This window comes from Macaca mulatta, chromosome 4 (assembly GCF_049350105.2).
Source record: "Macaca mulatta isolate MMU2019108-1 chromosome 4, T2T-MMU8v2.0, whole genome shotgun sequence".
In the NCBI taxonomy this organism is placed as follows: Eukaryota; Metazoa; Chordata; class Mammalia; order Primates; family Cercopithecidae; genus Macaca; species Macaca mulatta.
Window position 1 is genome coordinate 22,397,214 of NC_133409.1, and position 14,301 is coordinate 22,411,514.

At 37.9% G+C, this 14,301-nt stretch overlaps 1 protein-coding gene across 1 annotated transcript in view; it reads right to left on the reverse strand.

Annotated features, from left to right (window-relative positions):
- The window catches only part of ROS1 (ROS proto-oncogene 1, receptor tyrosine kinase), a 144,274-nt gene that overhangs the window by 124,462 nt on the left and 5,511 nt on the right, over positions 1–14,301 (reverse strand). The window contains exons 2-5 of the mRNA XM_078001181.1: positions 11,825–11,869; positions 9,619–9,678; positions 7,876–7,902; positions 2,430–2,490 (exon numbers count right to left, since the gene is read on the reverse strand). Coding sequence (XP_077857307.1) covers positions 2,430–2,490; positions 7,876–7,902; positions 9,619–9,678; positions 11,825–11,869 — 193 coding nt within the window. The remainder of the gene's footprint in view (positions 1–2,429; positions 2,491–7,875; positions 7,903–9,618; positions 9,679–11,824; positions 11,870–14,301) is intronic.

The following is a 14,301-nucleotide window of genomic DNA, read 5'->3' on the forward strand; positions in this document are numbered from 1 at the left end:
GTGAGGAAAAATAACCAGGAGGCACCAGAAACGACAAAAGTTGAGAACTAGGCAGAAGTGATCAGTTATATAAGTACAAGTAAATGTAAATATCATAGCTAAACATAGACATATTTCAAAGCCGTGGTGATACATATGAAAAAAAAAGGTAAAGTAGGTTTATGCTAAAATATCAAGGCAAAGAGAGAGCCAAATGAAAAAGGGAAGCTAGACTGAGCTCCGTCCTATTTTCAGTACATGGCAGAGTGGGTAAGAAAAGGCTCTGTTACCAGGCAGCTGGGTTATAATTTCAGAGATATCCCTTACCAGCTACATGGCCTCAAGCAAGTATATAAACTTTGTGCCTCAATTTTCTTACCTGTAAAATGAAGTTAATAATAGTATGTATAACTCTGAGGACAAAAGGAGCTAACACATATTAATTAATGAGAAAAGTGGTCAACTCATAAACGCCTGATGAAAAATAGCTATTTTTGGACAGGCATGGTGACTCATGCCTAGCTACTCAGGAGGCTGAGGCAGGGGGATTGCTTGAGCTCAGGAGTTTGAGGTTACAGTGAGCTGTGATTGTGCCACTGTACTCCATCCTGGGTGACAGAGCGAGACTCTCTCTCTCTGTCTCTCATATGTGTGTGTGTGTGTGTGTGTGTGTGTGTGTGTGTGTGTGTATGCATTTATATTTTGTATAGGCAAATATATATGTTTATTTATTTATTTTAAGATGTTATTAGCTAGTATCATATTCCATCATGTGAAAAGAGACATGAGAGGTATCTAAAATGAACATAGCATACCCACTGTTAAATGACCTAGAAATCAGATGAGTTAAATACAAATAAGGTCTTAGGATCATGGATGAAAGGATTAATTATAACAGACTACAGATATGGTCTTTAAGTACAAATGCTTTTATTTAGACTTGATACATCTCATTTGTTAGTGGTACATAGACATTGATCCATAGCCAATGAGAAAATAAAAATAAAGCATTGATTGCACTTGTATTCTAACAGAATTATATAATTAAGCTGGTAATATAATTTTAGAATATAATAAAGGAATGTAAATAAAAGATTACACACTTCCTCAGTTCTGGTGTCCTTAGTTTCTCAGAAATTTTTTATGGTTCTCTGAACTAAAAGAATTCTCTAACAGTTCCATTTTTTAAGTAGTATAACTTAATAAGTATGTGTTAATACCAGATTGACTAACAATTTGGTATCTAACAATTTGGTAGATGTTTGAAACAAATAAGAAATTGAAAGATGAAACTGTATATTTATTTCATCCTGAAATAAAAATAATTGCATACTAATGGGGCCTGTGTACCTGTTGGTTACTGCACAACTCCTCCAATATTATGATCAGATTGGGTATCACCATCCAACAGATTTCTCATATCTCTGTGTTCCCCTTGAGTGTTTAAAATACTCCATGGCTCCCCATGAGATTGCTGTAATGGCCTGGAGCACATCAGTGTACAGCTTGGAAACCATAAAATATACATTTTATCCACAGCTAATTCCCATAACATAGAAAAAAAATGTAGTATCACTACCTCTCCACAGAAATGTCTAGGGTGTCTTTTGTGGGACACTAAAGGGCAGAAGCAAATCAGAATAGCAAGACAAGATTCCCCTTCTGATTTCCATCAGCCACTGAGAGCAAGGAACAAGCCACTGAGTCAAGGACTACAACGTATGGAAGAGCCAAGCATCCTTCAGACTTAAGGGAACTGTCTACATCTCGGTGGGAGGATGTCCTAGGGAATTCTGGAAATGATATCTGCTGACATCGAAGCTATGACTTATCAAAGCATTGGACTTTTAGAAACTACTGGAGAATTAACACTCTAAGGCAAAGCTACTGTGACACGCCCAGCCTACTCCGAAATCAGGCAGAGGGAGCTGATAAACACCCAAGGCCCCTACTTGCTCAAAATCTAACACTGAGAAGTATAGCTTCTGTACATTTTACAAATTCCTAGAGCCTTTTGAGGACTCATTCACATAGTAGGCACTCTATTGGATAACTGTTAGCTGAATAATGAAAGGTACATTCAGTACAATATGCGTATACTTTCCAGTCATTAAAACAGTGGCATTCTCTGACATCAAGTCTGCTCAGGATGTACATTTGTCTGTCATTAAGACAGAAGTGAGTGTATCTACTGAACGTGAGGGCAAAATCTGGTCCTAAACATTAGTCATGTACTGTTTCCTCTTTTTTGTTCTGAAAGAAGAATCTTGCTGAATCTTTATCAGAATGGCCTATACGTTTGAAATTACTGATTTCTCTAAGTAGATATTTTTTATCATACTGAGATGTAGAAGTCAAGATGTTTTGAGAGGTGTTTCATTATCTTTACAAAAGTACAAGTCACTAGAGTGGTGCAGCCTATTTTTTAAAAGTCGTGTGTGTCTTCTTACCCAGTACTTCCTCTTCATATGCACCTTCCGCGCTGCTGCAGCCAACCTCACACGACTCCCGCTGTGGAAGACAGAAAGCATGACAGTCAGGGTACTGGTTTTGCTGATAAGCTTCAACTAAATTTTGAAATCCAAATATCTAATATGCAAGTATATCTTTGCCCAATATGTGAGTAAATCTTTGAAATCTACTCTGAGTGCCTAACTTTGAGTGCCTAACACGCAAGTACATGTTTATGTCAACTATTTCCCCTGCAGTAAAATTCCCACTTGCTAGACTGGCGCTTCCCAAATTTTTGACCATGCTCCATAGCAAAAAATAACTTAACAAAACAACTTAGTACACACATACATGTTGAAAAAAAGATTCCTGAAATGATCTTTACTTTTTCCTCCATTTTTAGAAGTTTTATTGAAATACATTCACCTGCCGTAAACTCACTTATTTAAAGTACACAGTTCAGTGCTGTTGGAATATTCAGAGTTGTGCAATAATCACCACAATCTAATTTTAGCACATTTTCATTGTCCCCAAAAGAAACTCCTTTTCTGTGATGTGCTCTTATATGTACAATGATATTCTATTCTATTGTTTCATTTTGTTTAATGCGACTCTTGGTTGGCTGAATTGATTTGATGACCTTCTAATGTGGCACATCATATAGTTTGAAAAAACACTGAGCTTAGCAGTACAATCATCTGCTTGCCATCTTGGTCAATGTTTTAATGAGCTTAAAACCTAAAACTTTAGAGTAAAATGATGCTTAGGGATTAACTACTTATTTTATATATCCTGGTCTTCCTTGGAAAATTAAAAGTTGACTATAAATTTGTATAGTAGCTGAACATTTTAATGAATATCTTTATACCAATGTTGAGTTTTAAAATTGATGAAAACTTAATGATATTTACATTTTATCTCATTAATGAAAAATACAGTACATAACTTGATGACTGAAACACAAATTTCCTGCAACTCTTAACAGATGCATTAACATCAGCTACAAAACACACACACACACACATACTTGCAGAAAAGGCACATATTGTAAAACTACAACACAATCATGATCAATCTCCCTGCTGTCTTTCAATATGTAACTACAATACCTAGGACAAGATGCTATAGTTTCTCATGGTAATAGCAGAAAGCAGGCACAATACATTTGCCCTAAAAAGAAGAACTATAACTTGCAAATATGAACAGTTCAACGTTTGATTTGCACACTGAAAGGAAGGGTGCCTGATAAACCCAAGTTTGCTTAGTTAAGGATTAATTTAAATACCTTAGTTTGGGTTTGGAATTATTTAATTTCAAGGCTTAGTATACGTTTCACATCCTGTTTACATATTTTAGTGAAGCATTCAACATATTTATTAACTGCAGAGAATAAACAAACCAATTTACAGCAAAATTATTATATAACATGAGGGGGTTTTTTTCTGTAAAAGAAAACTAAGGAGAAGAGAGGAGATGTATTTGGAAATTCAGATTATTTTGAAATATAGCTAGTCCTGACAATCAGGGGAAATTGTGGTCCTGTTTTTTCTGACATGTTCAGGGGAAATAGATAATAAAATTCCCATCCTTCTGGGAGTTTAAAAGTTATCTCAAGTGGAGGTAAAGCTAACAACTACGTTTCCCTCTCTCTCTCTCTCTCTCTCTCTCTCTCTCCTCCCCCACTCCAGCCCCCAACTCCTTTCACCTCCCTTCACCCCTCCCTGAACCATGGTGGCAATTCAACATTGGACTTCAAATAAAGTTATCCAGGGTTTCTCAAGCTTGAGTTGCCTGGAGAGAATCTAAAGATGGTTAGATTTAAGGAATTTACAGAATTTGAGCCTGAATGCCCTGGATGGGACATTCATGTGGAACATTCCACGTTACTGAGCTGCCATTTCCACAGTGGAGGCCAAGTTTACTCTTCCCAGGGGCTACATCAGCTAGCTCTCTCTGTTCCCACCCACATTCCCATCATCCTCATCGTAGTCAGTCCATCTTTATTGCCTCTCTGGCTCCACCCTTGGTTTCCCAGACTGGCACATAGGCTGCCAGTGCCCTTTCCAGCTTCTGTAACACAAGGAAGCCTCCCCCACCGCCCTCCATATGAATTGAGGCATTGTTCCCTTAAAAATTATTCTTCCATTCATTCAGAATATTTGAACAATTGGCCTTTTTCATGCCAAGCATGGTTGTGGAGTCTAAGAATACGACAGTAAGCAAGAAAGTTAAATTCCCTGCCTTATAGGACTTCCCTTAGAAGGAGGTAGATAATAACTGAGTGACAAATTTTTAACAAGAAAAAATAATTCTGATAATGAAAATTGCTGGGAAGAAAATAAGTCAAAGCCACAGGTATAGCTAGGTGGAGAAGGAGACTTTATTAGGGTGATCCAAGCCAAAACTTCAGTCATCAGGAGGAGCTGGGCTTGCAGAGATCTGGGTAAAAGCAGAAGCAACAACAGGATGAAAACTTTGAGGCAGGAATGTGTCTTCTATGTCAAGAAAGAGGGAAAGGTCAGTGTGGCCAGCACAGAGATCAAGGGGAGAATGTGAGATGAAGTCAAGACAGGCAGGCAGTGGAGCTGGTAGACCTTTGTAGTTTGTAATTCTTTTCAAAGAGCAGTAAAAAGCCATTGAAATGTTTCAGGTACAATAAGACCAATTGGCTATAATAAGATCTATTTTGACTATTGTATATTATATATATAAATATATATATATTCTATTGTTTCATTCTATATATAGCTATATAGCCAAAGGCCAAGATGCGATGATAAGATCTAATTTGCATTTTAAATTATCAGGGATAAGCCATCTCACTAGCTATCATCATTTTCCAAGTTCTGTTTCACTGAGCTATCACTTTCAAGATTATTCCTTCCAAGAAATACGAATTGCAAAAATGACAACCTTCCTATGTTCAAACACCAGTGAGTAAGGAGTCTGATTTCCTAAAGGTGTGGACAACTGAGGTGACAGAAAGAAAGAAAGAAAGAAAGAAAGAAAGAAAGAAAGAAAGAAAGAAAGAAAGAAAGAAAGAAGGAAGGAAGGAAGGAAGGAAGGAAGGAAGGAAGGAAGGAAGGAAGGAAGGAAGGAAGGAAGGAAGGAAAGAAAGAAAGAAAGAAAGAAAGAAAGAAAGAAAGAAAGAAAGAAAGAAAGAAAGAAAGAAAGAAAGAAAGAAAGAAAGAAAGAAAGAAAGGATAGATGATAGACTGATAGATACATGATAGATAGATATAGATAGATATACATATAGCACATATTCCTGTTCAGTTCTACTTTATTTAAAGTGAAACATTTTAAAGTGTAAAACAGCAAAGTATAAAGAGAAAGAATAGTTATACAAGTTATAACACTGAGAGGAAAGATTTATACTACATAAGCACAGAAAACTGAGCAGCATAATGATTAACAAAGAATTAGCACACTACAAATCTAATCCTGGGTTTCTTCGATGCTTTAAAGGCTCTCTCTCCCTGATTTTTCTGACACTGGTACATTTATTCTAGGGACTATTCTTTGGGGTAATTTTGCTTTCATCACATAAAAGGATTCGCAGGCAATTTTTTTTTTTTCTATCTCAATCAGGAGAGACCTTTAATTGTCTCTTTACATATGGGTGATTTGTCTTCTCTGTTTTCTCTCTTCTTACCCAACCCTCACCTCCACCCACTCCCAAGAAAAATTGCTCAGATGTGATTTTTATAACCAACCAGTTATAACTGAGAAAACGTGCCAATTTAATTTTTCATTTGTATTTTTGCTCTCTATTAAGAGGGAATTTTTCTGTTTTACTAATGAACAATAATTTATACTCCTTCCCCAGGCTCTGGTTACCAGTTTCAAGGATATTTAAAAAGAATACAACATAGGTTTTAAAGTTTTTTTCTTTAGGGAACAGTCGTGCTATGTTTCCCAGGATGCTCTCAGGCTCCTGACCTCCAGCAACCCTCCTACTTCAGCCTCCCAAATAGCTGGGACTACAGGTGCACACCACCATACCCAGCGAACACAGGTTTTAAACTCATAAATAATGTAGCTTCTTCATATCACCTATTGTCAAATAACCTTATTTTGAAGGGATGAAATACAGGACAGATAAGCTCAGCTGAAGACTAAGTAGGAAACATCAAAACGTCAAGGTCTCTTTGAAAGAGAGAAAATCAAGTGCAGCAGAGGTTGCTTAGAGGACCGTAAGTACACCTGGGCAGGGCAATGTGAGACATCGCTTACCATTGGGAGAAGGGGTGGGGAGAAGCTGTGTTGCAAAATGTTGGCAAAGGATTTTGTTGCATAAGAAAGAAAATTGCGGCCAAGCTTGGGGGCTCATGCCTGTAATCCCAGCACTTTGGGAGGCTGAGGCAGGTGGATCACTTGAAATCAGGAGTTTGAGACCAGCCTGGCTAACGTGGTGAAACCCCATCTCTACTAAAAATACAAAGTTAGCCAGTCATGGTGGCGCGTGCCTGTAGCCCCAGCTACTCGGAAGGCTGAGGCAGGAGAATAACTTAAACCAGGGAGGCAGAGGTTGCAGTGAGCCAAGAATGTACCACTGCACTCCACTCTGGGTGACAGTGTGAGACTGTGGGAAGAAAGAAAGAGAGAGAGAGAGGAGGGAGAAAGAGTGGGAGAAAGCAAGAAAGCAAGAAAGAAAGCAATAGAGCAAGAGAGAAAGAAAGAAAGAAAGAAAGAAAGAAAGAAAGAAAGAAAGAAAGAAAGAAAGAGAGAGAGAGAGAGAGAGAGAGAGAGAGAGAAAGAAAGAAAGAAAGAAAGAAAGAAAGAAAGAAAGAAAGAAAGAAAGAAAGAAAGAAAGGAAGGAAGGAAGGAAGGAAGGAAGGAAGGAAGGAAGGAAGGAGAAAAGAAAAGAAAAAGAGAGAGAAAGAAAGAAAGAGAAAGAAAGAAAGAAAGAAAGAAAGAAAGAAAGAAAGAAAGAAAGAAAGAAAGAAAGAAAGAAAGATAGAAAGAAAGAAAGAAAGAAAGAAAGAGTTGCAATTAAAGCATTCTCTTTTCATGTCCTATATTTAAAGGTAGAGCACTATACATTGTGGGGAAGAAAATGGAGTCAGCAGAGATATCTCTGAATGTGCCTCTTCCTTCTCTCCCCTCCATTACCCCAACTCCAACTCTGCCCAGAGCCCAGGGATTATAACCTCCCAAACCACATTACAGTAATATACATATATATATATAGTGAATGTGTGTATATGAACATAGGAACATATATATTATATACATGCACATAGACACATAAAACAGTAAATATTTGTGCCAAAACTGAATTTTACAGTCATTCGTATACTCAGAATAATAACACTATCAGGAAGAATGTCTCAGTGCACTGAGAATAACTTAGGTTTCTTCACTCCTGTTTTAAAAACTTTTTAGAGACCAGAGATAAAGACATGTGGCTTAATGACATCTTTTTAGTGATTGCCAACTCACCTCACAAATGGTGGCATAAGTATCATTCTGCATAGAAAAACAAAAAAGACTACTTAAAATCTCGAAAGTTGTAAATAATTTTAATGACACTGAGCTGTACATTCATTTCAAATTAATTTATTGCCCCACCATTGATAAACAACCAAAAAGCCAACAAAAACAAAGGAGCCCAGAGCAGGACCTCCTGTCTAGGCAGGACACTGTATAAACAGCTCTAAAAATTAAGCTGTTTGCATCACTGGAAAAACGGGAGAATATGATGTCCACCAGAAAAATCTCAGCAGGCTGAGGTAATCCGTGGTGGACCAAGTTAGAGAGTGAAAGAGTATTTGCAAATGCCAAAGGTAAACAGAACAGGAAATGAAACCACCAATAGCTCTTGCTAGCAAAGGACTGCAGATTCCTCTGCCTGTGCTGGCCCCTGCAGCAGCCACACGGCCTCCTGGATTGTTTCCCAGCAACAAATGGTGCTTTCCATTCATTCCTTCAGCAAATGTTGACTGAGCAGCTGCTATATGCCCCGCACTATATTCAGTGAGATAACAATCTAAAAAAGACGGAGAGCATCCTGCCCCAACAGAGCTTACATGTTGGGATAAAAGATATAAACACACAATAGACAAATTATTTGTCTGAGTTGCAATTTCTGAGAAATATTTAATAGCTACTACGTCCAGCTAACATATGCTGTACCTTGTGGTAACTTCCATTCTGTGAGGCACTCAGTCACAAATGTGAGAGTGGGCATAAGTAATTGCTATAATAGAAGTTTGCAAGGACACACTATATAAGAAAAACTATGAATATGCTCTAAAAACTATGCATATAAAAAGAGGTTAAAGCATTATTTAAATCTCATGTTATAATTTAACTCATTAATAGAAAACAGCATTAGGATTCCCCAGCATTACCACAATTCTTATTGATTTAACAACCCTGACGTGAACAACCTAAATAAGGGAACCCACTTTTAAAAGGCAAAATTCTTAATCATGTGATCAGAGTAGTTACAGCATGACAGGCTCTATCTTTAGGAGAAAGATTCTCTTATTATCCTAAAATGGATAAGGAATGTAAAGTACCAAGGGGTTAAGTGCCTTAAATTACACACTGAGTGGCAAAAGCCAGGCTACATAATAAAATGAAAAATAAAGTATCTGGGGATGTATTTCCTACATAAAGTGGAATAAACCAGGTGTTTGTGGCCCTGAATTAGATACCTACCATATTTTCTACATAGAAACTTTGAACATAACCTACGACCCTGGTGTCCAAAATGTGGTCTGGGAACCACCAGCATTTCAACACTTGGGAGCTTGTTACAAGCGCAGCATCTCAGGGCCCACCCAAGACCTACTGAATCAGAATCAGCATTTTAATAAGATCCCAGATAATTGCACATTAAAATTTGAGAAGCATAGGCCTAGGAAATTTAACAAATACCGAACATTCCACTACAAGACATTTATAGTTTTGGAGCAATTGAGCATTCCTGGGTTCTGTGATTTGCAATAACCTTCCATGACCTCTAGTTGCATTAAAAATGTTAATCTCAATCTCTTTTCCATTACTGTGTATTATCTAGGCTATCGGTTTTTCAGTTTTGTTTTGTTTTGTTTTGCTTTGTCTTGGGGTCAAGCAAACTAGTTGAAAGCCAATGGAAATGCAAATGGGAATTCTCTTACACAACTTTCCTCTTGAAAGAAACACCAGTATCAAAATAGAAATCTAATTAATACTTACACACTTTAAAGCACAGTTTTTCTGATCTACAGAGTTCCAAAAGTGACATCCTTGGATGCACTGCAAGAGACAATAACAGACAATGGTGAGTGATTGAAGAAATGTGACTTTTTCTTGTTACCTGAAAGTACAATGTAGTAACAAAAAGCATCACCCTGTGTTTTAGAAATAGAAATCTACCAAGAAACCTGAGGCCTCCAAAGGATCTGGAATTTTGGGATTCCAAACAGAGCTGTCATATCTACAGGTAGAACAAGGCTTGTGGCTCACTGCAGAGCAGCAGAGTTGCTGAGTGGAGTTAAGCCTGGCATGGGCAGGCCTAGAAGCCAGAGAACAGCCAACCTTCAAGGAAGACACTGTACACTGGGTAGCTGTCAAAGGTAAAGCCCAGGACAATGTGGCATTGAGTATATCCTGGGTCCCTAAGGTGTCCTCACATATCAAGCAAAACTCAAAACTGGAGATTCAACCAGATGGTGGCATGTCAAAACCTAAATAGGTAGACAGTTTGGGGAGTAAGCTGCCTACTAGCAGCTTTCACCCCATAGCTGCCCTGAAAACCCTGAGTTGCCCTGACCTGCTATTGGACAGATTTGACACATTTTTTCTTACCTTACTTGATTCAGCTGTGCCTGTCTTGACCATTCCTTCCACAGGCCATGGTGGCACCTGGATTCCTTTTTCTTCCTGCTCAGCCTCCTTTGCCATCTCTTTTTGCCTCTCTCCACCCCTTTGGTGTTTGTGTTCTATCCTCAGCTTTTTCTCCCCTCACTCTTCTAGTTCTCCTGGAGCGAGTTCATCCCCTACCTCAGCTTCAAGTGATCTCGATGTTGATATCCCCCAAACTTCTAACTGCAGCTGAGGCTCCTTCCTGAGCCCCAGACCCAGATATCCACTGGTTCATTAGATGTCTCCATTTAAGTTCCTACAAGCACTTCAAATTCATCATGTGGAATTCAATTCCTCACTTTCGACCTTTAAATTTGCTCTTTCTCCTGTGTTTCCCATTAACATGCTACATTCTCCTGAGTTGTCCAAGCCAGGAACCAGGGTGTCTTCTTCTCTCACCCCACTCTCCCCTCTCACGGAAAACCCATCACCAAGTCCTATTGACTTCTCTGGTCATTAACTAAAATCCATCTGGGTTCATCCCTCACTGCCTCAATTTTCTGCTTTGCCATTTACCACTTGCCAAAAACCTTAGGGGGGGACCCCTCTTGTTCCCACATTTGGAGTGACTTTAAAAAAAAAAAAAAACCGGGCCACACTCTTCTCTTACCTAAAATTCTATATGTCTCTCCATCACCTTGTGAGTTAAGACCAACTTAGCAAGCATAGCAGACAAAGCCCTTCATGATCTGGCTCCATGTAACTTGGCAATTGGTCTTCCACCTCCCTACCCTCTATACATGTACCCCGTTTTCCAAGCAAGCTGAAATACTCAGTTTCCTTAACAACTTAGGCTACTTCACACCTTTGTGACACAAAGGGCTTTCTTGACACAAAGGGCCTTCTCTGATCAATATGCCTTTTCCCATCTAGTCCATCTGGAAAACGCTTCCTCTTTCTAGTTTTAGTTTGAAGGCTTTGCAGGCAAGTGAGGTGCCTTTTACTCTTGTGTATTCTCCCTTCACTCCTCACCCACACCACAATTCTGGTTCTGATGATGCTGCCTGGCCCTAATTTTATGCATATGTCTATCTCTCTGGTTTCAAGTATGTATCTCAAAAAGGTTGAGAGTCCTTTTAAACAGAGGCCCTATTTTTTTTCATTGTTAAATTTCTAGTTCCTGGCACAGTGCCTTGTGCATACTTATACCTTAAGTCACTAAACACTTGGTAAACAAATGAATACATGTGCAGAACAGTAATAAAACCATACAATGTAACTGTTAGAAGAAATATTAGAGATGATCTCAAATAACACATAATAAAACTAAATCTCAGAAAAATTAAGTAATTAGTCCAAAGCCACACAGTTATATAGAGACAAAATCATGCACTTGGATTGGTCCTGTGCTGTTTCCACTTCAACACACTTCATTTTTATATAAATTCGGACTTCTCATTATTTTCAATTGGTCTTCTTCCAGCAAGGATAAATGAGATTTTACTTAGCAATTCTTACTGTGATAAAACTTGATCATCGTCTCTTCATTATCAACACAAACATTGTAAAATTCTTGACAATTGAAGAAATTACTTACTGGTTCACTCAGATTATGTGGTGTGCCAAGGTCAAGCTGCTGGCCCTGAAACGAAGAAGGAGGTAGTAAACACCAGCTATCAGTACTGGGTTCCGTGTAACTAACACACCTTTTTAAAAAGCTTCCTGAAATAACGTTCTCCTCAGCATTTTGTAACGTAAAGTAAGGAGCCAAATGTCTTAAAGGCATTAAATTCATCACTACCAGACAAATTATAGATATAACGCAAATTATAGATACAATGTCTAAGAACTTTGCAGGAACCAAAAAGGTGGGAGTAAGAGTGTGGCTATAGAGAGAGAGTCTCACGCAGAATTAAATAATCCTGCGGCACTGGTCAGTTAATCTAGTCAAAGGACTCCTAGGTTAGTGATGAATTGTGTTCAGACTTTTCCTTTTTAAAATTAAGGGCAGAGAGAAAATGCAAATTGGTATAAATAAAACATAAGATTACTCTTTTATTGCTCACATACAAATTTTAAGAACTTTTTTATACTGGAGGAAAATAAAAGAAATGGGAACTAAGGACAAAGATCTATAAATTGCTCATTATCTCTCTGGTCATAATTTGAATAGAGTCCTTCATAAACAAGACAGTTTATAAAGGATGGCAATACTGGGCCATCACATAATCAGATAAGTACCCACATAGTGTTCCATGCTTGGCAGAGAGAAGAGAGCTGCATTCTGTCACTGAGCTCACCGAGCTCACTGAGCATGCTCCTCCTTTCCATCCATTTGGCTCTTCACTCCATCCTCAGCAGCTAGAACACTGCCTGATAGAAATAGGTGTTCAATAAATACTGATATGCTAAAGGAGTAAATCCACTAATTCCAAGTGGTTTCCCACATAAGGATGCTTCAGAAGTCCCTTGGAAACATTATCCGATGGTTTAATAATGTGTGGGTTGACTTGAAAAGTAACCAGACTCAAGAACCAAAGAACAAATGTTGCCTATTTTTTTCTTTAATTTGAAGCATGAGTGAGGATTCCTTCAAACTCCATTCCCTAACTGGTCATATTTGTAGGAAAAGAAGAAGGATGATTATTTGCTTTTGTTTTTAGATAATAAACATTTAGATACTAAGAATTCTATCTGTTGATGAATTTTGCAACCAAGTGCTTAATAGTACTTTGTTTTCATGATTTTGTTCAAAAGGTGGTTGAATCACAAATAAAAATCAGGTGAGAGACAATGAGTTCAAAATTGAATCTTTTCCTATCCCTTCAGAAATGCATGTTAGCTCATAAAAGCAAAAGGGTGGATGCTGGGTAGTTTTTGTCTTCCATTTTAAACAGTAGGAGAGCAGAGATATTTCTTGATGATCATAGTCACATTGTAGCAGTAGTGAGTCCTTCCGATGGCTCTTCTCAGGAGGAAATTTAACGGGCTAAGTGAAATGACCATCAAGTGGTCTTGCGCAAGGTAACCTCCACGGTCAGGTCTAAGAGTTTCTGATAAGGCAGATTTTGTCAACACTCTTCCTTAATCTCCACTCATTCCCCATTCTTCTCCTCACAATTACAATAGCTAACATTTATTGAAGTATTGCTGTGGTCCAGGCACTCTTACAGGTGTTTTACACTAAATCTGATTGAATCATCTCAGCAACCCTATAAGGTAGGTGCCATAATTAACCTCATTTTACAGCTGAGGCACAGGGAAGTTTAGTAAATTACCTGGATTAGGATTTGAAGGGGGCAGAGTGATTGACTCCAGAACCTGTGCTCTTAACCAGATGCCTTCCATAATCTCCACCAAATCACATTTTTCATTTTGAACATTAGGATCCCCGCTGGTTTACCTTAGCTCCAACTGCTCCAATTATCTGCTTCCAAGAGTCAAATTCAGTTCCAGATCTCAAGCTTTCTTAACCTAATACCTACTTCTTGAGATAAGCTTTCCTATTCTGCCCACCTTAGCCAGAACTAATTTCATTCTGTACTTCCTGCCCTAATAAATGGAACAGAGCAGAATGATCTGTATTTTAATTTCACATGATATTTGCTCCCAGTGTGATATTCTGAAAGTTACCTGTGCCATCTAAACTTAGTGTTCGCATCCAGGACATAAGTAGGATAATACTTAACTCATAAGCTTCTGTGAAGATTCAATTAAATGCATTAATTATTACAGTGCAGTGCAGGCACTTAGAAATGTATTAGTAGTGTTATGTCCCAACTTGCTATTAACAGCCTTTTGCATACATATCTTTGGTTAGTTATGCAATAATATCCTCAGAAAAATTTGATGTATAAGATTAGAGGTATATTTTCTCTTTCAATTTTGACATTTAATAACCCATTCTTTTCTAGAAATTTATCCATTTACATCCAAACAACAATTCATGAAAATGGCAGTTTACTCATACTTTTTCCAACTATAAATGTTTTTATCTTTGCTAATTTGATAGAAGAAAAATTGATAATTTGCTTTTATTCTGCAATTCTGTGGTTGCTGTGAGGTTGCATATCT